General features: G+C 43.6%; 1 protein-coding gene across 2 annotated transcripts in view; it reads right to left on the reverse strand.

Annotated features, from left to right (window-relative positions):
• Prkar2b (protein kinase cAMP-dependent type II regulatory subunit beta) overlaps window positions 1-23266 on the reverse strand; it is a 105820-nt gene that overhangs the window by 14309 nt on the left and 68245 nt on the right. For both annotated transcript variants that reach the window (XM_060366832.1, XM_060366828.1), the window contains exons 4-6: window positions 21143-21226; window positions 4085-4191; window positions 888-1041 (exon numbers count right to left, since the gene is read on the reverse strand). In XM_060366832.1, coding sequence (XP_060222815.1) covers window positions 888-1041; window positions 4085-4191; window positions 21143-21226 — 345 coding nt within the window. The remainder of the gene's footprint in view (window positions 1-887; window positions 1042-4084; window positions 4192-21142; window positions 21227-23266) is intronic.

The raw sequence follows: 23266 nt of genomic DNA on the forward strand, positions 1-23266 counted from the left end.
TCAAACTGCAGCACATATCAAAATCACATGGAAGGCTTCTGCCAGTACAGGGTTCCTCTGCCCCTTCTCCAGGGCTCTTGTTGCAGGAGTCAAAATCAGCTGGCCGGGCCTAGGATGTGTGTTTCTAAGGAGTTCCCACTTGTGACTTGAAGTTGATCTCTCTGGAAACCCTGATTAATCAGACTGTACTATGCACCTCAGAGATCCTATTGAGGAAAATACTGAAGGTGCCTTCTCTCTCTCTCTCTCTCTCACTCTCTCTCTCTCTGTGGTATTCAAATTTGATAGTAAAGTTATGTGCATATGTGTAACTGATTGCTTGTGCACGCACACACGCGAGACAGACACTGATGGCAGATGTCTTTTCTCTCCACCACTGAGACAAGGTCTTTCACTTAACCTGAGGTTCTCTGACTTGGCCAGCCTGGCTAGCCAGTGAGCTTCATGGTCTGCTTGTCTCTGTGGCCCCATCACCCACGCTAAAGTCACAGGCACAAGCCACTCTGCCCAACTTTTTACAATGGTTCTGGGCATCCCAACTGAGATCCTCATTCGTGTGCAGCAGGCAGCTTGCTGACTGAGCCATGTCTCCAGCTGTTGTGGCTTGTGGTTGGAAAGCACGGGTAAGACTAGAACATTCTGGATCTGATGTCATTCCCAATGGCCGGTATATTCAAGCTCCTGACTTGGGGAGAGACATGACATCAATCTTTGACTTAGCACAGTCTTTGTGCAGCATCTAGCAATGCTTAATAAATGCCAACGACTCATGATCCCAAATAAAACTACTGATTAAAATTAAAATACAGCATCAGGGTATCTGCCTAACACTGTCATAATAATAATCAAAAATAATAACATTTAGATTGAGCAAATATTTCACTCACCAGACCCCACAGAGCACCAGGAGAGGTAGCGGTGATTGTAGCTGCTCTGGGTGTATTGTACATTAAGGCCAGTTCTCCAAAACTTCCACGATTATCGTAGTTACCAACGCATCTTCCAACACCATCACATTTTACATAAATATTGAATGTTCCTCTGTTGGACATATATAAATTCATATGTAAATTAGAGACAAAGTGACTCAGGAAACATTTAATCACCGTGAGGCATGACTTCAGAGAAGAGCCCTGTCTATTCCCTCTGACAGTAGGACCCGCTGATATGCTCCAGACCTATAAAAAGGGCCATCAACTAGACTAGGGCAGGGCTAATGCACGGGGAAAATGGAACCCATCAAACAAGCAAAGGTTAAAACCAGGGATGGAATATGTGTGAAAGCCATCTATGGGACACATGCCAAACTCCACCTGCACCTTATCTCAGATGCTCAGGACTGTGAAGTGCCCCAGGTCCATGCAACAGCATTTTATGTTTCTAAAAGAAATGTATATTGCTTTTGATACCAGGAAAGAAAGGCTACTTTTTAAAAGAATAGAGCTCTAACAATTTGCTGATGAGTCCTTTATAAACAATAGCAGGAGTTGGCACCTGGGCTAGCTGCCATAGAAAATAAACTTTGTCTTTATTTATTTTATTATACATGGCTGGTGTGGGTTACAAACACAATTGAATTCTTTTACCATACTGGCCCACAAAGCCAGAACATGCCCTCCTTGACCTTTCTCTGTAGGTCAACCCCGAACTGAAATTAAAAAGTAGTAGAAATTCAGACCAGCCTCCTGGTCCAACTGTAGCTTTTCTACGCTTACTTTCCTTTGAGGTGCTTTCAGCAGGCAAACAGAATTAGTCTATTTGCATATCCCTGTGCTCAGGCGGCCAGGCCCTACACCTATAAGCTGTCCCTTCTGCACAGGCCCATTTTCCCACGTACTGTACTCAATGTAGAACACGGGGTCAAGGCTGGCTGATGCACCTGTGAGGCAGGCAAAAGTGCTTTAGCTTTAGTCTGTTAGTTAAATCTAGACAAAAAGATGTGGCAGTGGCAAAAAGGGACAGCTTTTTGTTTGTTTGTTTGGTTGGTTTTTTGAGATGAGGTCTCTGTGTAACCTTGGCTGTCCTGGAACTAGCTCTGTAGACCACTTTCAAACTCACAGAGATCTGCCTGCCTCTGCCTCTCAAGTGCTGGAATTAAAAATGTGTGCCACCACCCGACAGGGACAGCTTTTAAGGATTAGAAAATGACTGTGAGTGGTACAGAAACTGACAGAAGCAAACAATGTTAATGAATAAGGAAGAAAATTGTTGCCTTTTAATATAGTTCATGAAAAGAATGACACCCCGGAAGATACATCCTAGAATTTGTTCCGTGGATAATTACTTTTAAACTATTAGTTTAAACTCTGCCATTTATAGCCCTTTTATTTTGTCACTGACACTGTTTTCTAGATTTACCATTTTGAATAGGATAAAAGAAAACCAAAATGTGCTCGTGAGAGTAAAACATGCTACCAGCCCAGCTGAGGGCCATCCGTGGAAGTCAGCTTTTCATTCTGATCTCTTCCTGACGTTACCAGGCCCCAGGCAGTGCACGACAGCATGAATAGAAGCTGGTGACAGGCGATCTGGCTGCAGGCCAGATGCACTGAATGTCTGGGTGACCTCAATCAAGCCTGGCCACTCTGTGAACTGGAGTGTTTCATACGCCAGTGGACAATCACGATCTCACTGAAACAGACTGTCCTATGCTCACATATAAAGCAGGTTCTGTAGTCAAAAATACCCACCAAAAGAAAGATGAATATGAATGCTGGTCTGTACCTGGGGGTCTTACCCACAATGCAATTCAACTTGAGTGGATCTCTCAGCTGTTTTGTTGGTGAAAGCTGTAACACAAAACTGTGACTCTGCCTTACCTAGGCTTTATCCCTAACCCTGGCCAGCTGCAACGGTAGGTCACCAGGCATCAGGATGGGGAATGGAGAAATGAGTGAACCCCAGGCTGAAGGGCATGCACTGCTGGGTGGTGAGGGCGCACGCCTTTAATCCCAGCAGGGAATCGGGGAAACAGGGAAGCAGAGGCAGGTGGATCTTTGTCAGTTTGAGGCCAGCCTGGTCTACAGAGTGAATTCCAGGACAGCCAGGGCTACACAGAGACACCCTGTCTGGAAATAAAAAGGAAGGAAGGAGGGAAGGAGAGAGGGAGAGAGGGAGGGAAGAAAAGGACACGCACAGTTCATATAGGAAAGAATACAGAGCCAAGATTAGGAAAGGAGGCTCGGAAGAGTTCTAATTACCAGCTGATCACAATTCTACAGAGGTTCAAAGCTGTTAGTAGACCAGGTGGCAGACACAAAACTGGGCAGCTGGGGACACCAACCGCCACAGAAGCTACACAGGTGAAGAGACACCTCGCCACGTGCTAAGCATGGCTTGAGGATCACCTATTCACCACACAGGCCGCGCTGTTCTCCGGTGAAGTAAAGCACAGTTTAAGACTTCTGAAACTAGATTGTCGATACAAGTAAGTGCATATCCTTTCTGTTTAATAAAGAATTTTTCTGTGAGTTCAAGGCTAGCCCGGTCTACATAGCGGGTAAATACCAGGCCAGCCAGGGCTACAAGTGAAACCTTGTCTCAAAATACCAAAACAAAACATAACAAAACAACCTCTGAGACATTTTAAAAGACAAATAGAATAGTCCACACTCTCTGTAAGGACATATGAATTGCTAACTCTACTGACTAACAGCAGGGAAAAGGCTTCCTGCTCACCTTATGCCTTCTGGAGACCCTGCGTTCTTCTACGGTTCATAAGACCATTTTTAAAATGTGGCAATAACAAGTGAGCTATACCACCATATCTTACTCATATTTCCACTGTAACAGGCATCTATTATGTGACAATACTATTGCTTTCTACTTCCCAAACAGAAGTCAGCAAATCAAGGCACATTAATGCCTGAGACTTAGAGAACACTCCTTCCATTTCTGTGGGTCTTTGCATGGCCCAGCGGAGCTTTACTGTATATTCGCAAGGCACGTACAGTGCCCCTTATACAGCAGGAAGAGTGAAGAGAAACAACCACTGTCAGTTAACCTGCCAGTTGTCATAGTAAAGGCTAAGATTTTACATAGTAGGTTTTTTAAAACTTCGGTAGTAAAGCCAGATAAAACTTACCTATCAATGACGTAAAAGTTGTCACCATCGTCGCCTTGATCGATTACATGCTCCCCTTCTTTGACCAATTTTTCAAACATGGCATCTAATACTTGAGACATCTGCTCCTATTTTTTAAATAGACAAGATATCTTTATGTGTATCTAGAACATAGTTTCTCAAATAAACATATAATATTTATATATTTATGTGAAATATCATCATTACCATGAGTTTTGTCAGAAATATACCCAGTACAGCCTCCCTCATGACATACAATTGAGATGATTATTTATTCTCACATTCAGTGTCTGAATGAAAGTAATGGTCATCTAATTCAGAACGTTTGACACTATCACCACTTCACATGGAAAAGAACTTCCAAAGTACAGCATGCTTTGAGAAAAAAACTAAACTAACTAGCGTGGTAAAGATCTTTCAAATTTCCATAACATATCTGTTCTTAAAACCTCCTACTACTCATGGCAAGAATTAGTGTAGAGGTTCCCTAAATAAGTGATGAAATTATACTCTGACTTCAGTTTCACAGTTGGTGTCAGTGCGGAAAACAAAACAGAACAAGATACACATTGCCGGTGGAGTGGAGGGCAGCTCAACAAAAAGCAAAGCAAACCAACAACAAAATGACTGCGGCAAATATTCTCTCACTATCTTTTGTGTCATTACATTTCTCTTCAAAAGCCAACCATCTACATGTCTAGGAAAGAGCTTTATGAATCATTAAAACTGCATTTAGCTGGGTGTGGTGGTGCACACCTGTAATCCCAGTGCTCAGGGAGGCATACACGGGTGGACCTCTGTGAGTTCAAGGCCAGCCTGGCCTACAAATGCAGTCCAAAACAACCAACACTGCACAGAGAAACCCTGTCTTGAAAACACAAGACAAAACACTCTGTATTTAACATCATTGAAGGGACTAATGAGCACAGCATGGAAAACATTCAGACGAAAGTTATGTGGTCCATCAGCGTGGGGCCCAAACCCAAAGCTGCACCAAGCCGAGTGGTTTAAAGGGGTCAGGTACTACCCTCCTATAAAGTCCTTCTAACCCAGACACAATGCTGAGCAGCCCCGACTTGACTTGATTTCCCAGACAAGATATCAGCAAGAAATGGAACAACCTGGAGAGAGCTAGAACAGACACACCAAACACCAGTGCCCAGAGAGCAAGACCTTCATTTGCTGGGACATGGGCTCCCAGGTTGTAAGAGCTGAGGTCACAGGCTGCCCTACTTCCACCGGGCTCTCCATCAGCTTTGTGATGGCAGCCTTCACACACCCAAATCTGCAGCGGATGTCCCAGGAGCAGCGCAGAGCTTGTAGACAGTGCCGCTTACCCACCCAGACACAGGTCAGGATGACATCATACACACAGGCATAGAAAAGGGATCCTTACAATAAAACTAGCATCATGGCTACTCTTTTTTTTTTTTTTTTCCTTTCTAATCAACGTCTTCTTGATCGGTTTTAGGCCTCTGGGTACCTCCACACTCCCTCAGCCTCCTGCACTATCAGCAATTCCCAGCACAGTGCTAGGTCCTTTACGACTGAGAAGCACTCAGTGATTCACCGACCCAAAGTCTGTGTTTATGTCAAAGTTTGTTCTTAGTGTTCCATATTCTAAAGGTATGACAAATGTCAAATGACACACAGCCACCCAACCGAATTATTTAAAGTAAATAAAATAAGAAAGAATAACACCCAAACCACAAGGTCAACAAAGAAAGGTAAGAAGGTCTAGAGGAAACAGAGGAAAGGACGATGGAACAAGTTTTCAAGAACTCGAAGACAAGTTTTTCAGGATGAAAGGGAATGTTAAGAAGCCTGGTTAATCCAATGAACAAAACTGGGATCTCCTGTGACCACAAAGGCCCTGGGTCTAGAGATCCGAAGTGCTTCTGGAGAGGGGTATATCTTGAGATAATTTTGAAAAGACACCCAACTTCTCTCAAAATAAAGAGAAATGTAAATTAAGATCAACGTAAGACGTCACTTCTCTCCCTCAGATGCAGACTCGAGGACTTGAGGAAGAGACATTCTCACTGGCGTCTATGGAAAAGTACAAGTGGAATAAATGCCATGGCAATGCTTAGTAAGATCTCAAATGTGCCACCTCCACTCTGACCACTCCCCCTCCAGGAAGTCACTTTCTGGACATCTGTGAGGTGACACACGCTGCAGCACTTTCTGTGGCATCGCCCTAACAAAAGATTGGGAACAAAGGTTACACTCCCCTATGAGTGCCGGGTAAATGTATTACACTGTGCGCTTACAGGTTCAGCCACTGTAAACGCATATGTGGGGATTCTCTTACACCCACCTTTCAAGGGCGTCACTGGCAGTGGCAGGACGCTCAGGAAAGGTGCAACTGGAATGTGAAAACCTGCCATTAGAGGAACAGGCTGAGGGAGGGGCATTCAGATGAGAAAAAAGCCCCACCTGCGTCACACTGGTCAGGTGCAGAGGCTGGGATGGGGACCACAGGGTTTCCTGGAGGTTTCAGCAGAATAAAGACCTGCATAGGAAGGAGGGCTGTGAAGCAATCACGGAACTGTTCTGCTAAAATTGTGCTCCGCAGCTGCAGGCAGCGTTGAAATGCAGGGGTCCCATGCACGGCACTGCTTTTCAAACTGCTGAGTGCAGGCCTTCGTGAAGAGGGACTTCAGTCTACAAGGCAGCTGATTTAAATTTCATTCTCCAAGTAGGTTTTGGCACTACATTTTAATATTCATGTTTAGAGTACAAACTAATGGTGTCACCTGGAACTTTCTATAGCACCATGATCTGTTTGAATCTGCTCTCCTTCCCACTGACTTTCTTCCCTCTTCTCCTTGCCCCCATGACTGGCTGGTTCCTTTCCATCTCCCAGTCTTCTCTGCTTTCATTCTTTTACTCCCTCTTTGCCCCTCTTCTTTAAGATATGTTCATCTTCCCTCTGAGTCCCCTTTCTAGCCCATCCCCTGACAAACACATGGAAACTAGAAGTATTTGGATTGGTTTATATATAACCAAATATAACGATTTCCAGTTTTATCCATTTTCCTGCAAATGTCATGATTTAGTCCTATATCCAAAAGAGGCTCAAGTACACAAAAAGGACATTTGCTCAACCATGTTTGTAGCAGCTTTATTTGTAATAGCCAGAAGCTGGAAACAACCCAGATGCCCCTCAACTGAAGAATGGATGCAGAAATTATGGTACATCTACACAATGGAATATTACTCAGCAATGAAAAATAAGGAAATCATGAAATTTGCAGGTAAATGGTGGGATCTGGAAAGGATCATCCTGAGTGAGTTGTCTCAGAAGCAAAAAGACACACATGGTATATACTCACTCATATAGACATACAACATAGGACAAACCCACTAAAACCTGTGCATCTAAAGAAACTAAGCAAGAGAGAGGACCCTAACTAAAACGTCCAATCCCCATCCAGAAAGGCAAAGAGGATGGACATCAGAAGAAGAAGAAAACAGGAAACAACCTAGGAACCTACCACAGAGGGCCTCTGAAAGCCTCTGCCCTTCAGACTATCAAAGCAGATGCTGAGCCGGATGGGCAACTGTTGGGCAGGTGAACGGAATTTTAGGTAAGAACTGGGAAATAGTAAGAGCTGGAGAGGACAGGGTCTCCACAAGGAGAGCAACAGAACAAGAAAATTTGAACATAGGGAACTTCCCAGAGACTCATACTCCAACCAAGGACTATTCATGGAGATAACCTAGAACCCCTGCACAGATGTAGCCCAGGGCAGTTCAGAGTCCAATTGGGTTACATAGTAATGTGAAGAGGGACTGCCTCTGACATAATCTGATAGGCCTGCTCCTTGATCACCTCCCTCTGGGGGGGGGGGGGAGCAGCCTTACCAGGCCACAGTAGAGGACAATACAGCCACTTTTGATGTGAAATGACAAACTGAGATCAGAAAGGAGAGGAGAACCTCCCCTATTAGTGGACTTGGGGAGTGGCATGCAAGCAGAGGGAGGAGGGAGGGTGGGATTGGGAGGGGAGGAGGGAAGGGCTTATGGGGGGATGCAGAATGAATAAAGTGTAATTGATGAAAAATTTAAAAAAAAAGGGAAAAAATCATTTAAGAACCTTAAATGACTTTCAAAATTGGAGGAAAACATGGAGTTAGTCAATTGGCATGGAGCACGTCTCGCCCTGGGGGCAATGGTCTCCTGAACCTACTCAGACCTCGGACACCACCACTGCTAGTTCTAGAACTGACGCAGGATGTTCCATCGAGGGGGTTAAGGCTTCTCATAATATTTCCTATAAGCCCACACCTGTTTGTCTATATCCCCCATTTTTATTCATTATTAGCCAGATAGAGCCAAGTAATTGTGGCAATGATACTTGCTTTTTTGCCCAATGCTGGAATGCTAGTAAATTTAGGTATGCCCTGGTTACTCGCATGCCTCACTGGGTGCCTGTGCCCATTGATGCCCCTCACGCTATGACTCTCTTCAGACAGAAAAGGGATCTTGGAACTACAGCCACCATTGTTACTACCATCTCATTGACGGCTGTTGGAGCTACCACCAGGGCATTAGCCATGAGTCATACTGGGCAGACTGCTCAGACCCTGAATAATCATTTAGCCAATGTAGCTCATGCCTTAGTTGTACATAAAGGAATTAATGCTCAACTAAAAGGAAGCTTGATGGTGTTCAATCAGAGGATTGACCTCTTGCAGGAGCAAATTGATACCCTATGGCAAATCGCTCAACCTGGCTGTCAATGAAAGTATGCTGGACTTTGTGTCACTAGCATACAACATGAGAATTTTTCCTGTGCTGCAAATCTGTCTAAACAATTGTTGAGCTATATTTTAGGTAATTGGACTGGAGAATTCGATACTACGATGGAGCAGCTGAGAGTGGCCATTGTCACAGTAAATCCTACCAGAGTGGATGCAGGACTAGCCACAGGATTATCAACATGGATTGCTGCAGCCATGAATCATCTGAAGGAATGGGCGGGCATGGGAGTGTTAGCAGGCCTTCTGGTGTTGGTCTCCTTGGTTTGCCTGTGGTATATATGCAAGATTAGAGTCTCACAACAGTGTGATGCAGCCATGATCATTCAGGCCTTTACAGCCATTGAAGCAGGACATTCTCCCCAAGCATGGTTGGATACCATAAAAAGCTAAAATGATACGCTCAGGATGCGAGGCTAAGCACTGCACTCAGGGTCAGCCGCTTTGGACCCAGAGAAGAGCACGTCTGATTGCATGCGGGTTGATGCCCCAGGTCCCGCCTCTGAGAAAAAGGTATTGGACGGGTCTGATGCTCTTTGGGTGGATGACACCTAAATGAACATCTGTACAAAGTCCCAATTTATTTCTAATATCAGAGATCAGACCTCTACTCTTGCCTGATGCATCTAAAACAAAAAGGGGGAACTGTAGAGAGCTGCGGAATGCTATGCCTTAAAGATGGAGCTGGTTTCCGCCTTCCACCTTCCTGATGGTGAGTTCTCTCTGTCACGAACAACTCCACATTTGGCTAAGGCCGAGGATCTGGCTTGCTTCTGTGTATGTGGACATATCTGCATTGCCCCCATGGTACGCCTGGGTTGGCTACCCAGAGGCTATTTAAGCTGTGGGCTGGCTTTCCCCGGGGTCCGAGGATTGTTCAATGTTCCTGAATAAACAGCATTGAAAAAAAAATGATAAAGTTAATGGAACTTAGCATGTCTTAACATTAGCACAGGAGATTTTATTATTTTCCAGAGGAGTTGTAGCTTCGGAGCAAACAGTGAGGGATGCAGAGATTTCCCCCACACTTGGATAAGCCTCCCCCAGCGTCACCAGCTCCCACCAGAGAACTCCATTTGCTTCTCTGAACCTACCCAGACACGCCATTACCACTCAGTCAAGTTACAAGTAAGAAGACACAGCTACAGTCCCGTTGCCCCAGTAAGACTCTGGCCCCAGCTGCTCTCATCCTTCCTGCTCCTTAACTCCTGGTTACCACTGGGTTCATTCTACTGACACCATCATTTCCTATTACGAATGTCTGACAGATTCAGGTAGGTCTAGCCTTTTCAGACTGGCTTCTTTTACTTAGTAATATGTATGTTTCCTCCATGTCTTTTCACGGCTTCACAGATCATTTTATTTTAACTACATAATACTCCGGTGCCGAATGTTCCATAGTTTATCCATTCATCCACTGAAGAATGTCTGGGTGGCTTCCCCCATGGGGCAATTATAAATAAAGCTATGAACAACTGTATCCTGGTTTTTGTGTGAACATTAAGTTTTTGGCTCCTGTGGGTAAATAAGGAGGAGCATTAGAGTTGGAGTAAAAGCAAGTAAGTGTGGTAGGGTACCACCAGTCCACTTCCAAAGTGACTAAGCCACCTTGAGTCCTCACCAGTAACGAGCCAGAGTTTCTGCTGCTCCATACCAGCATTTGGTGGTATCAGTGTTCTAGCTTTTGGCGATTCTGACAGTGTGCAGTAGCTCACTGTTTTGATTTTGATGACATAGGATACTGAGCATATGAGGTTCCAAAATGTTTTCATTAATCCAAAAGGAAACCTTGTGTCCACTAAGCAGTCATTTGCTACTTTTATGGTATCCTAACTTCTTTTATACCATGAATCTATTTCTCTCTCTATATATATTTTTTTCTGAATATTTCAATATAATAGAATGATATGTTTATATGTCTTCTTGTATCTAGCTTATTTCACTTAGCATAATGTCTTCAAAGTTTATCCCCATTGTAACAGACAATATGCATTTCCCCTACTGAACAATATTCTATGTATATGACACTACAACTTTATCAGTCTTGATAAAATTTTCAATTAGGTTGTTACTTACTGTTAAGTTTTTAAAAAATTATTAGTATATTTGTTTAACGGTTCTTTATCAGGTGTATCTTTGGCAATTATTTTCCTTTTGCTTACGGCTTGTTTTTTAATTCTGTTGACAGCATCATCTATACTCTAGAAACTTCCAAGTAGGGTCTCATTATATATCCACACATGTCCTTTCCCTCCTGCCCCTCCTGCCTGAGCTTCCTAAGAACTAGGAATATAGGACTGGAGCACTACACTTGGTCTTTAAAATGTTTAATTTTAATGAAGTTCAGCTTATTGTTTCTTTCATATACTGAACTTTTGGCATCCTATCTGAATAGTCATCGAATTCTACATATCTATGATTTTTACACGTGCCTAACATTTCACACTGAGGTTTCTGATCCATGCGGGGTTAATTTTTGTGAGGGATACATAACCTGTCTAGATTCTTTGGCATGTGCCATCCATTTGTTCCAGCACCACCTGTTGCCTTTGCTCCTCTGACCCGTTGATTCACATGGCACTATTCCTGGGTTCTATTCAGTTCCACAACTCAACTAATTCATTTCTTGCCAGTATTGCTGTAGTATCTTATACTAAGTGTTAAAGTCACTGTTAATTCACTGACCGGCTTTCAACACTGTATAACCTTTTCCGGGACTTTGTTTCTCCAGATTTATCTATTTTAGATGTAAATTGTAGAATCAGTTTACTCGGCCAGAAAGATGTCTCAATGGACAGAGGCACTTGCACATAGGCCTGATAACCTGAGTTTGACCCCCCAGTTCCATACTCTGATAGTGGACATTTAGATTGTTTCTAGCTACTGTGGACAATGTTATGAATATTTGTGTTCTAGTACTTGTCTCAACCGGTATTTGAGCTCAATTCTTCTGAATGTCTAGGAGAGGAAGTTCTGAGCTGCACAGTACCTCTACGTTTAACTTTGAGGAATTGCCAAGTGATATTCCACAGGAGCTGGGCCACTTAGTCACTTCCTACTAGCAACGTGTGAGAGTTCTATTGGCCCACGTCAACATTTGTTGTTTGTTGTTGTTTTTACTTAATTATAGGCATGCTATGAAGATGAAGTAGTGTTTTATTTGGCTTTGATTTGCATTTTCTTCAAGATCAACCAATGAGGAATCTCTTTATCTGCTCGCCTGTCATTTGTCTTCTTTGGAGAAAGCTACTGAAGACATGGCATAGCTTAGTTATGAAACATGATGAGATCAAGGTGGCATGGACCTAGAAACTTTATCCCCACCAGCTAGCTTTCACAGTGCTGCCGGGTGCTATGCAAGTACTAGAAGTGGACAGTAATCACCAATTATACCCTGATGTAGACTCCCCCAAGCTACAATAGCCCACCCAAAGACATGCCTATGGAAGTAACCAACCACTTTCTGATTGGATTTAAATCTCATTCCACAATATGAAGCCCCATTTGTTATCATTGCTGGGTCAAGAACTAATGGCTACATAAGTCATAAGCCCCAAGGGAGAACATACTACTATTGTGCTTCAAAATGGACATAGTATTAAACTGACTGTAATAACAACATTCTATCTATAGAGCAACCCATAGAGAACCTCTCCTCTGAGACGCTTCCATGTGCAGTAGATGGTGACAGACACAGAGACCTATAACCAGCCAAGGTGCATACTCTGCACTAAAAGGCCTAATGTAGCCTGTACCACCCCAAGGCTCAGGGATCACTACAGAAGAATATAAAAGCCAGAGGCAGTGACTCCAAGGTAACAGCTTTTGGAGACAGCAGGGCAGCCTCAGAGATGAACTTACAGCACACACAAAAAATTTGCGCAGCCCAGGCCAGAGAAAATGCCAGCATAGACAGGGCAGTTGGGCTTGCAATCCCACCACTAGATGCACAGTGATTGGCAACTGTTAGATCCTGGGAAGGTAGGCTCAGTTTTCTCTAAGAGCATAGCCTGCTCAGAAGAACATACTACAGAATACTACACAGTCAGGAATATTTGAGGCAGAAAAACTGGTCTTAAAAAGTTGGTTTGTTCTGACACAAAGTTATGTGGCTTAGGGAAAGAAGGATGGATCTGGAAGAGTTGAAGGGTGAATGTGATTAAGACACATCATGTAGGGAGCTTGAAACTCTCAAAGAGCCACAAAGGACATAAAGTACCTTGGTGCAACTCTAATTCAGCAAGACAAAGACTTATATGAAAAAAAACTTCCAGTCTCTGAAGAGAGAAATAGAAGAAGATATCAGAAGATGGAAAGATCTCCCATGCTCATGGGTTGGCAGGATTAATATAGTAAAAATGGTCATCTCATCAAAAGCAATCTACAGATTCAATGCAATTCCTATCAAATTACCAACACAATTCTTTACAGACCTGGAAAGAAAAAATATCAACTTTATATGGAATGACAAGAAACCCAGAATCACTAAAAAAATCCTCTACAATAAAAGATTTTCTGCAGGTATCTCGATCCCTGAACTCAAGCTGTGTTATAGAGCAACAGTAATAAAAACTTCATGGCACTGGCAGAGAAACAAAATGGTGAATCAATGGAACCGAACAGAAGACCCAGAAATAAACACACACACTTACAGACACATGATTTTTGAAAAAAGATGCCAAAACCATACAATGGAAAAAAGATAGCATCTTCAACAAATGGTGCTGGTCCAACTGGATGTCTAACATGTAGAAAAATGCAAATAGATCGATACTTATCACCCTGCACAAAACTAAAGGCCAAGTGGATCAAAGACCTCAATATAAAAACAGACACTTTTCTAAACCTTTTAGAAGAAAAAGTGGGGAAGAGCCTTGAGCTCATTGGCACAGAAGACAACTCCCTGAAAAGAACACCAACAGCACAGGCTCTAAGATCAACAATCAATAAATAGGACCTCTTGAAACTGCAAAGCTTCTGTAAAGCAAAGGACACTGTGGTCAGAACAAAATGACAGCCTACAGACTGGGAAAGGATCTTCACCAACCCTGTATCTGACAGAGGAATAATATCCAGAATATATAAAGAACTTAAGAAGTTAAACAGCAACAAATCAAGTAACCCAATTAAAAAAAATGGGGTACAGAGCTAAACAGAACTCTCAATAGAGGAATATCGAATGGCAGAGAAACACTTAAAGAAATGCTCAATATCCTTAGTCATCAGGGAAATGCAAATCAAAACGACTCTGAGATTTCATCTTACACCCATCAGAATGGCTAAGATCAAAAACTCAAGTGACAACACAGGCTGGAGAGGATGTACTCCATTGCTGGTGGGAATTTAAACTTGTACAAGCACTTTGGAAATCAATCTGGTGCTTTCTCAGACAATTAGGAATAGTGCTTCCTCAAGATCCAGCTATACCACTCCTAGGCGTATACCCAATATTTGCTCAAGTATAAAACAAGGACATTTGCTCAACCATATTTGTAGCAGCTTTACTTGTAGTGCCAGAAGCTGGAAACAACCCAGATGTCCCTCAGTTGAGGAATGGATACAGAAATTGTGGTACATTTACACAATGGAATAGTACTCAGAAATTAAAAATAAGGAAATCATGAAATTTGCAGGCAAATGGTGGGAACTGGAAAAGATCATCCTGAGTGAGGTATCCCAGAAGCAGAAAGACACACATGGTATATACTCACTTATAAGTGGATATTAGACATATAATATAGGATAATCATACTAAAATCTGTACACCTAAGGAAGCTAATCAAAGAGGACCCTGAATAAGATGTTCAATCCTCATTCAGAAAGGCAAAGGGGATGGACATCAGAAGAGGGAGGAACTAGGAAACAAGACAGAAGCCTACCACAGAGGGCCTCTGAAAGACTCTACCCAGCAGGGTATCAAAGCAGATGCTGAGACTCATAGCCAAACTCTGGGCAGAGTGCAAGGAATCTGAAAGAAGGGAGAGATAGAAAGACCTGGAAGGGACAGGAGCTCCACAAGGAGAGCAACAGAACCAAAACATCTGGAAACAGAGGTCTTCTGTGAGACTGATACTCCAAACAAGGACCATGCATGGAAGCAACCTAGAATCCCTGCACAGATGTAGCCCATGGCAGCTCAGTGTCCAGTAATGGGAACAGGGACTGTCTTTGACATGAACTAATTGGCCTGCTCTTTGATCACCTTCCCCTGAGGGGGGAGCAGCCTTACCAGGCCACAGAGGAAGACAATGCAGCCAGTCCTGATGAGGCCCGATAGACTAGGGTCAGATGGAAGGGGAGGAGGACTTCCCTTATCATTGAACTGGGGAGGGGCATAGGAGAACAAATGGGAGGGAAGATGGGATTGGAAGGGTATGGGAAGGGGGCTAAACTGTAATTAATAAAAATAAACTAAAAATTAAAACAAAGTTCAAAAGTAGAAAGCAGAGGCAAGCAGATCTCTGAGTTCAAAGCCAGACTGGTCTACAGAGTGAGTCCAGGATAGCCAAGGCTACACACACACACACACACACACACACCAAAACAAAACAAAAACAACACAAAACCCCCCAAAAAAACCCCAAAACAAACAATAACAACAACAACAACAAAACTCTGGAAAAACCAAAAGGAATAAAAAAGTTAAAGGTATGGTATATAATACATTAAGTAAGAAAGGAACAGAGTAAAGCACTGAACAAATATTGCTGCCACTACAATTTATAAAAGAATATATTTGTATATGCACCACACAGTCTTGGGAAACCAACATGATAATATAAAAGACCCCATTTACTGAGAAACGCGGTGATGGAGGACGGAGTTGTAGGGAAGTTTCTTTTCATTAACTTTTAATCATTGTGCATTTTGATAAATTTATTTGTAGTAATTAAAATTTCTTAATTAAAAAAAAAACCTCTATACAGAGAACAAAATTTTGAATCTCCCCATGGACTAAGAGAAGCATAAGGAAATGACGGAGATAAGTTTGCAAGTGGTTTTCATTTCTTCCTCATCACGGATGAGCTCTGGCTCCTATTCATGGGCAGCAGCCAAGGCTGAAGATGGAGCCAGGATGGATAAAGCAGAGATTTCCTGACATGGTGCTAATTAGCCCCACGGGGACCTTTTACCCAAATGAGTTCATCAACCTCAGGCAACATATGGTCACCTATCAAAATCTTGAAGGTTAATTAAATGGCTTACTAATACTGTATTTTCCTTGTTATTTATGATTTGGTTCTTTTAGGGCAGGTAGAGGGAAAATATTAGCTCTACTGATTAGTTCTCACTCTAAATGTCAAATAAAGAAAAATCAAATAAATTGCTACAGTAAAATTTTTGGTTATATTAGAATTACTTCCATTTTAAGTGACTTTTAAATTATCAAGCTACAGGACTCATGTAAGTAGCTAAAAAATTCCTAATAAAATAGAGAAATGTGCTTTTAAACTTTTTTTTCTACATGACAGGTGTCTGCTCTAGTCAATCAAAATCTAATTTCCCCATAATTATGCACAGAGTGAGAAGAACTTGGGAGAGCTCTGCCACACAGAGGCTTATGACGCGCTGACAGCCACTGCGGGAAGCGCACATCTACTCACGGAGTGCGATTCAAGACTGAGCTTGGTAAGGCCCTGACTCACGTAGGCAGCCACAATTTACTCTGCATTCATGGAAAAGCCTCCTCTATAGCACAGGAAAATTGTTCTGGTTAGCCTTGAATTGTACATATTTCAGGAGGAAATGACCTACTGGGTTGATCATTAAAATATTCATGAAAAGAATATCTTCAAAGACATTAATAATTAGGAAATCTGTGCCCCAATATATAAATATACAGTACTCCAAGGGAGGAGAATGTGCTGAGGTCTGGGAAGTGTGAAAATTTCAAACAATGACTTCAGGAAAGTCAAATGAGACAGTAGCTACAAAGCCAACATTATTCTTTGCCCTAATTGTTGCTTCCCCTCCTTCTTTGGACTTTTCCTAGTTCCAGCAAGGTGCTGCGTTCACAGTCACTGCAGCTGGACACTGGCGGTCATCCTAGATGCTCCTGCAGGTCCCAGTTAGACCAACTGTCAGTTCCAAGGCCTCGTAACCCTAGAGGTGGAGCAGGCACCCTTTTCTGCTCATCCCTCTCCCCTCCTTACTTGAGGTCTGGTTCTCTCCCCTATATCACGGTATGGTTTCCATTGTGGGCTCCATTCTTTTGTCCAGGTCCCTCTCCTCATTCCCTCTTTAATTTCCAAAGGGAACATCTAGACCATTAAAACTCCAAACACTTCAGCTGACCCCACTATGTTCAGGATGCCACATATGAAGAGACAAAAAGAGCATAAGAGCCGGAGGCCGAGAGGAGCACTAGGAAATGCTATCCTCCGTGCAGAACATAGCTGTCACACATATAAGCTCACAGCAGCCGCGGCTAGCTGTACAAGACATGTAGCCCTTAACAGACAAGCTATTGGAGTTGGTGGCTCCTGGAGGAATGGTCACTTTTTCTTTGGGGGATATGGCCACTGGAAGGTTCCCTCATGTCCCAGTTGATAAACCCACACCCTTGAGTATGAAGGCAGTACTACCGTCTCAATGAGCAAAAAGAAAAGAGAAAAGAAAAGGAAAGAAGGGAGGGAGGAAGAAAAGCATAAAAAGAGTAAATGTTTAAGGTTTTTTTTTTTTTTAATCTCTATGTCATCTTGAAGGATCTGAGAGAGGAGGAAGAGAAAAAAAGTCAAGCTGGCATGAGCTCAAATTCAAAACAAACTTTGAGCGATGGTGGCCCACCCAGTCAGTCCTGTGTTCCCAGCAGGTGGGAGGCTGCACAGATGACCTGACTTTGAGGTCAGTCATGGCCATACAGAAACAGCCTATCTCAAAACAATGGACATTTAAAAAACAAAAAACAAAAAACAAAACAAACAAAAACCTTGCTCTTTCCCTATGAAATAATCAGCAATGACAATTCATGATTTTGGTGCTATTTCTCTCCAACCCATGAACTGGCATTTACATCACACATTGAAGAGTTTTTTCTTTTTATAATCCTGTTCATAAGAGCTCATTTAACTCTGCCTGGGGGCTCAGACACCTCGACCCTGTTACTTAGGAGGCTGAGGTTGGAGGAGCAACCAACTACATGTCCAAAGCCTGCCTGGGCTACAGATCGAGGTGAAGCTCAGTCTGGGTAACTTGGTACATGAGATCCAGTCTCAAAATAAAGTCAAAGGTAGACTGGAGATATAAGCCCAATGCCGGAGCTCCTACCCAGCATGCACCAGGCCAAAAGAAAGAGAAAGGAGAAGGGAGGAGAGGGGAGAATTGAGGAGGAGAGAAGAAAGAGGAATTCATCAACAGTAAAAGAGGAAGTGGGCACCGGGGAGATGGCTCAGTTGGTAAAGTGCTTGCCTTATAAACTTGAGGGCCTGAGTTCAGTCCCCAAAGTTTACATTAAAAGGAGGAAGAGGTGGAAAGATCAGGGCTGAGGGGGCAGACAGGAAAATCCCTGAGGCTCACAGGCCAGCCTAACTTACATGGTGAGCGCCAGATGAAAGACCTCTGAGGTTAGGTTAGGAACCCTCTGGCTTCCATGTGTGCCCTCATACCCATGTACGAACTCACACCCACCCCTGCGCATCTGCACATAAGCAGACATAGATACACACACAGATGAAATGGCAAAAAATGATCAATTTAAATTTAATAAGGGTTAGAGTAGACAATATCCCAGGAACATTAGGTTGGGCATACTAAGAACCACTAAAAGTCCTTTGCTCACACTCCAGAACTAGGTTCCCTGGAGTTTCCCCACACCTTCAATGACTCAGCGCCAGCAGCACCACCACAATCAGCCGTCATCAACCCTAGTTAAAGCCAGCCAGCATGGCCTGTCTCTGTTTCCATCCCCACTCAAAGGTAGCCATTTTGCACCCTTCTGCCCCCCCCCCCAATATAATAAATCTCGGTGTGAGGTTTGTTGCCTAGTGTGATTTTTGTAGTATTCCTTCCCCCACCCCTACTCCCATCTCCGAGATACTCTTTCAACTCAAAACCCTATTTCATTCGATGGTTTAAAAAGAGCAGGCAAGTGAGACAGAACATGGCTGATCTCAGCCATTGTCACACCTTGCCCTAATCTTCTCACTCCGAGTATGTAGTGGGCAAGAAGCAGCAGCGCCACCGGCACCTTGAAGAGCGCAGCTCTCAGGACCTACAGGACCAGGATCTCCACACTTCCTAAGAGCCCCTGATGACACACAGCCGTATTAAGACTTGGGAGGCTCTGTTCACAGTGACTTCTGAAATTCTCCCATGGAAGAACTGCAGGATCCTGAATGGAAGTCCAGACCTAAACATACATGGCCCAGGGATGCAAACATGGGTTAATGGACTGAGTGCGCACACAGGCTCAGGCTGAACAGATGAATCCACACCAGAAGAGCAGAACTGCAGGCAAGTGTCACTGTCCCTTTTTTTAGCTACACTTGTTTGTTTTTACTAACTTTCAAGTGGGTTAAATCCTTTTTATTCTGAACAACTTTATATGTGCATATAAGGAACTCTGGCAATATGCATCCCCATCACCCTCCCTTACTTCCCTCGCCCTGAGCTTCTTCCAGACAAGCTCCCCTCCTGTTTTCTTTTTGCTAAGTGACCCACTGAGTTTAAGTCAGGTTGTTTACATAAGCATGGGGTGGCTACACATCTGAAAAAAAAATGCCCCTCTCTTGAAGCAATCAAAAATTACAGTAGATTTTAATGAGACTTTATTTAGACCGCCTTTATCCATCTATCTATCTATCTATCTATCTATCTATCTATCTATCTATCTATCATTTATCTATCTATGGTGTGTGTGTGTAGAGGCCAGAGGTCAACCTCAGGAGTCTTCCTCTATCACCATCTACCTTATTCCTTTTGAGACAGGGTCTCTCACTGACTATGGAGTGAACCATTCAGCTCCAAAGGCTTGTCAGCAAGCCTCTGGGAGCCACCTGCCACCACCACACAGCACTCCCCCTCCCTCCAGGGCTGGGGTTACAGGCACATGCTGCCACATCAGTTTTCACAGGGCACTAGGGAGCTGAACTCAGGCCCACATGCTTGCATGGTAGGCGTTTTACCCGCCATCTTACCCTCGCCCTAGACAGTCCTTAAATACCCTCACTTTATTAAAATTACCAAATCTATCTGAACTAATACTACTGAGGATGCATATCTAGATAAAGCACACACTAATTCAGATTGCTCGGGTTTCAGGCCATCCTTTCTTTTTGAGACATTCACACATACAGAAGGCACTGGGGACATATGCTACCTAAAGGCCAGAATGAAGCAGGAAATGATATATATTCTAGCCTTGAGCAATGAATAAATGAAGCGACGTGTAGATCTTTGTTTGGTCATCAGGAATGTCAAAGATGATATTCTGAATTCAGGGATGACATAAATTTATACTGTGTGCACCAAAGTTCAAATAGAATTCATCTGCCTAGAGAACATTATATAAGGTTGTACAGGAAACCAGTGGAGATTTTTAAAAAATATTTCAGGGTGTAAATATGAGCTTATATGAAATGGTATAATGTAGTACCTTAAGGTTTCAAACAAATGCACAGAAAAAAAAAAACCCTCATCTCAAAAGTAGTAGAACTTGATGTTCTCGGGCATCAATTTGAAAACTATGATGGAAAGTTTGAAAACCTAGTTGAAGTAAACTATAAAGGCTGGTTCTTCACATTTGGAATGAAGCAGAAGCTTCCTCCTAAATCACTCGACGGCAAAAGCACTATTGTGATGACAAAGCAGAACATTTAGTCAAGAGTGTGAGGCGAAGTCTGAACACTCACACCCATACCAAGCAGTATGCTAGAAACACCCTCTGCAGAGACTAGAGATGTCAAAATTCTTTCAAAGAATCAAACCTTCCTTTGCCTTAAGCCAACTAAAATGCTACATTTAAAAGGCAAACAATGTAGAGCTTAAACACATTCCAATATGATTCCTATCATTGACTGTTGGGAGCAGCAGGGAAGACCCCTCCAGGGGCCTCTGCGGCACACAGAGAGTTCCGGGCTCTAGCCAATTTCCCTGCCCCACCCCAGGGCTAGGTTTGAGGAGTATGACATCATCTTCCCTTGGCTGTAACACAGTCTGTCCACATTTTCAAGCCCTGCAAGCACATGCACCCTGCTGCCTCCACCATGATCCTGGAGTGATCTCAGCTTGGAAAGGGGGGAAGTCAGGCCCTGCCCAGTTCTTCACCATATTCTGTTATTACGATTTATCTTACTGGATCCAGGTTCTTAAACAGCAGGATGTCTTTGCAAGCCTCTTGCAATCTGTTTCTTTGATCATCAGTTTTGGGATGTATTATCTGAAAGACACAAAAATCAAGAAAACATACATTACGGTCAGTACCAGGTAAAATGCAACAAAACCAAAAGGGAAGAGAATGACAGTTCGTTAGAGGCCAAGCCCACTCCCAGGTGGCATGGAACTCACTCTGATGGGAAACAAGGACTAGCCCACGAGCAGGGGAAAGCACTGCCACATCTTCCGGGTGGTATGCACCCGTCAGCACTGTGCTCAACAGCCTTTGGAAAGAGATCAGCAGGCACGCTACGGAAATTGCACGCCAGCCTACACGGCATGTGCGAAAGGAGTGTTGTACGGGTACACTGGGGAGTTAGACACTGCCTTCCTTCCATTGCTATTGAACTCTTCTGGATCACAGCTCTTCCTGTTAAAATTAATAATGTTGGCAGAAGCAAGTAAATTCTTAGGTGTATGCTTTGTCCAAGATTAAATATTTCTTTTAAGGAAAATTACTGGTAACTGCCCCAACAACAGGTAAGGTAAGGGGTTTACAAAAGAGACCAAAAGAGCCATGTACTTCCCCTCAGAGAATATGTGTTCAAGGGAAATGATTCCAGGACACACTGATGTGCTCATCTGAGATGAAAGTTAGATGAAGCCGGTGTTCTGTGCTCTCGGTGAACACTTATTCCAGGACATTGCAGCAGCCAGAGGGTCCTCTGTGAGAGTGCTCCACCAGCTTCTGAAGCCCCTTTGACTAACAGTAGACTCAATGGACCAATGATGCTGGGTTGATTTTTTGTTTTTGTTTTTGTTTTCTGAGACGTGGGGATGCTTGAGACTGAACCCAAAGCCTTGCTCATGTTAGCAACCATCGCTGCAGCAACACCATCCCTCACTCCAAAGGGCTCTTTTATATTGTGAACATTGGTAGTTTGTGAATATACAACGAGAAGTAAAAGATACCTCCTAAATTAAGCAGGCATGGAGTAGATTCCTATAAACCAACATACTACTTTCTCTAGTGTTCATTCAAAGGATGTCTGTAGGACCTGATAAGCAAATGCCTCATCTTTCCCATCAACACAGCGGGAATCAGACAGCAATGAGCTTATGCCCACACGAATATCAACACTCACGGGTACATCTAGCTCAGCAGAGAGATGGCTAGAGACAATCAGTGGAACATAAGCCTGAAAGAGCCGACATTTACAATACAAGGAGACAAGTCCGATGGGCACCATGCCTGCACCTGTGATCTATAGGTGCCACGAAAGACTAGCTACTGAGTAAGTCACTGCAGATTTTCAACGAGGGTGCTATGGCTTGGGACTCTGTGTACCCCCAGACGGAGGCCCGTCCTTATGCTGTTGTTCTGGAGGCTGTGTGGTCCTTAGCAGGTGAGGTCCAGCTGGCAGCAGAACATGGTGTGGGCAAGCCCTTCTTATGGCTGCTTCCAGCTCCGGACCAGCATTTTCTTTCTGGATGCTGCCCTGTGACATTCCAGCCACCATGGACTGAGCCACACCTCTGGCCACAGCCACACCTCCTCTACATGATGAACTCAAACTCTCCGGGAACCTTATGCCTTTACATTATTCCTGCCAGGCATTTTTCCCCCTTGTGATACATACGGCAAGTCGCTGTTTAAGGGGTAAGGTACATGAGGCTGCTATTTACCATCTGACCCGTGTTCAGCTGAACCTAGACCCTAAGATGACAGGTAGACCCAACGGTTCTAACTGGTGCTACTCAAGAGACCTTCAAGACTTAGGTCACACCAACTAAAAGTCACCACTTTCTACTTGAAGTACAATAGAAGCTGCTTCTCACCCTAAAAGCAACAGTAAGGGTGTGTCCGCACTGTCTGGCCCCAGTGCTGCCTCACCCCTGCTGTCAATTCCAGTCTTTCTCCTCTCTCCCACTTTCACTTCCTCTGAGGCCTGAACAGGGAAGGCCCAACCTTTTTTCCTGACCCTCTCACTCTCACCAGTTAACATTTCTAAACTGTGTTTTCCAGGCGGCCCCAGGGCTGCTTCCTTCTTCCTCCACCTGTTCAGCTCTGTGACCTGGAAACATTCCCGGGTATTCTTCTGGC

This window comes from Meriones unguiculatus, chromosome 1 (genome assembly GCF_030254825.1).
Source record: "Meriones unguiculatus strain TT.TT164.6M chromosome 1, Bangor_MerUng_6.1, whole genome shotgun sequence".
NCBI lineage: Eukaryota > Metazoa > Chordata > Mammalia > Rodentia > Muridae > Meriones > Meriones unguiculatus.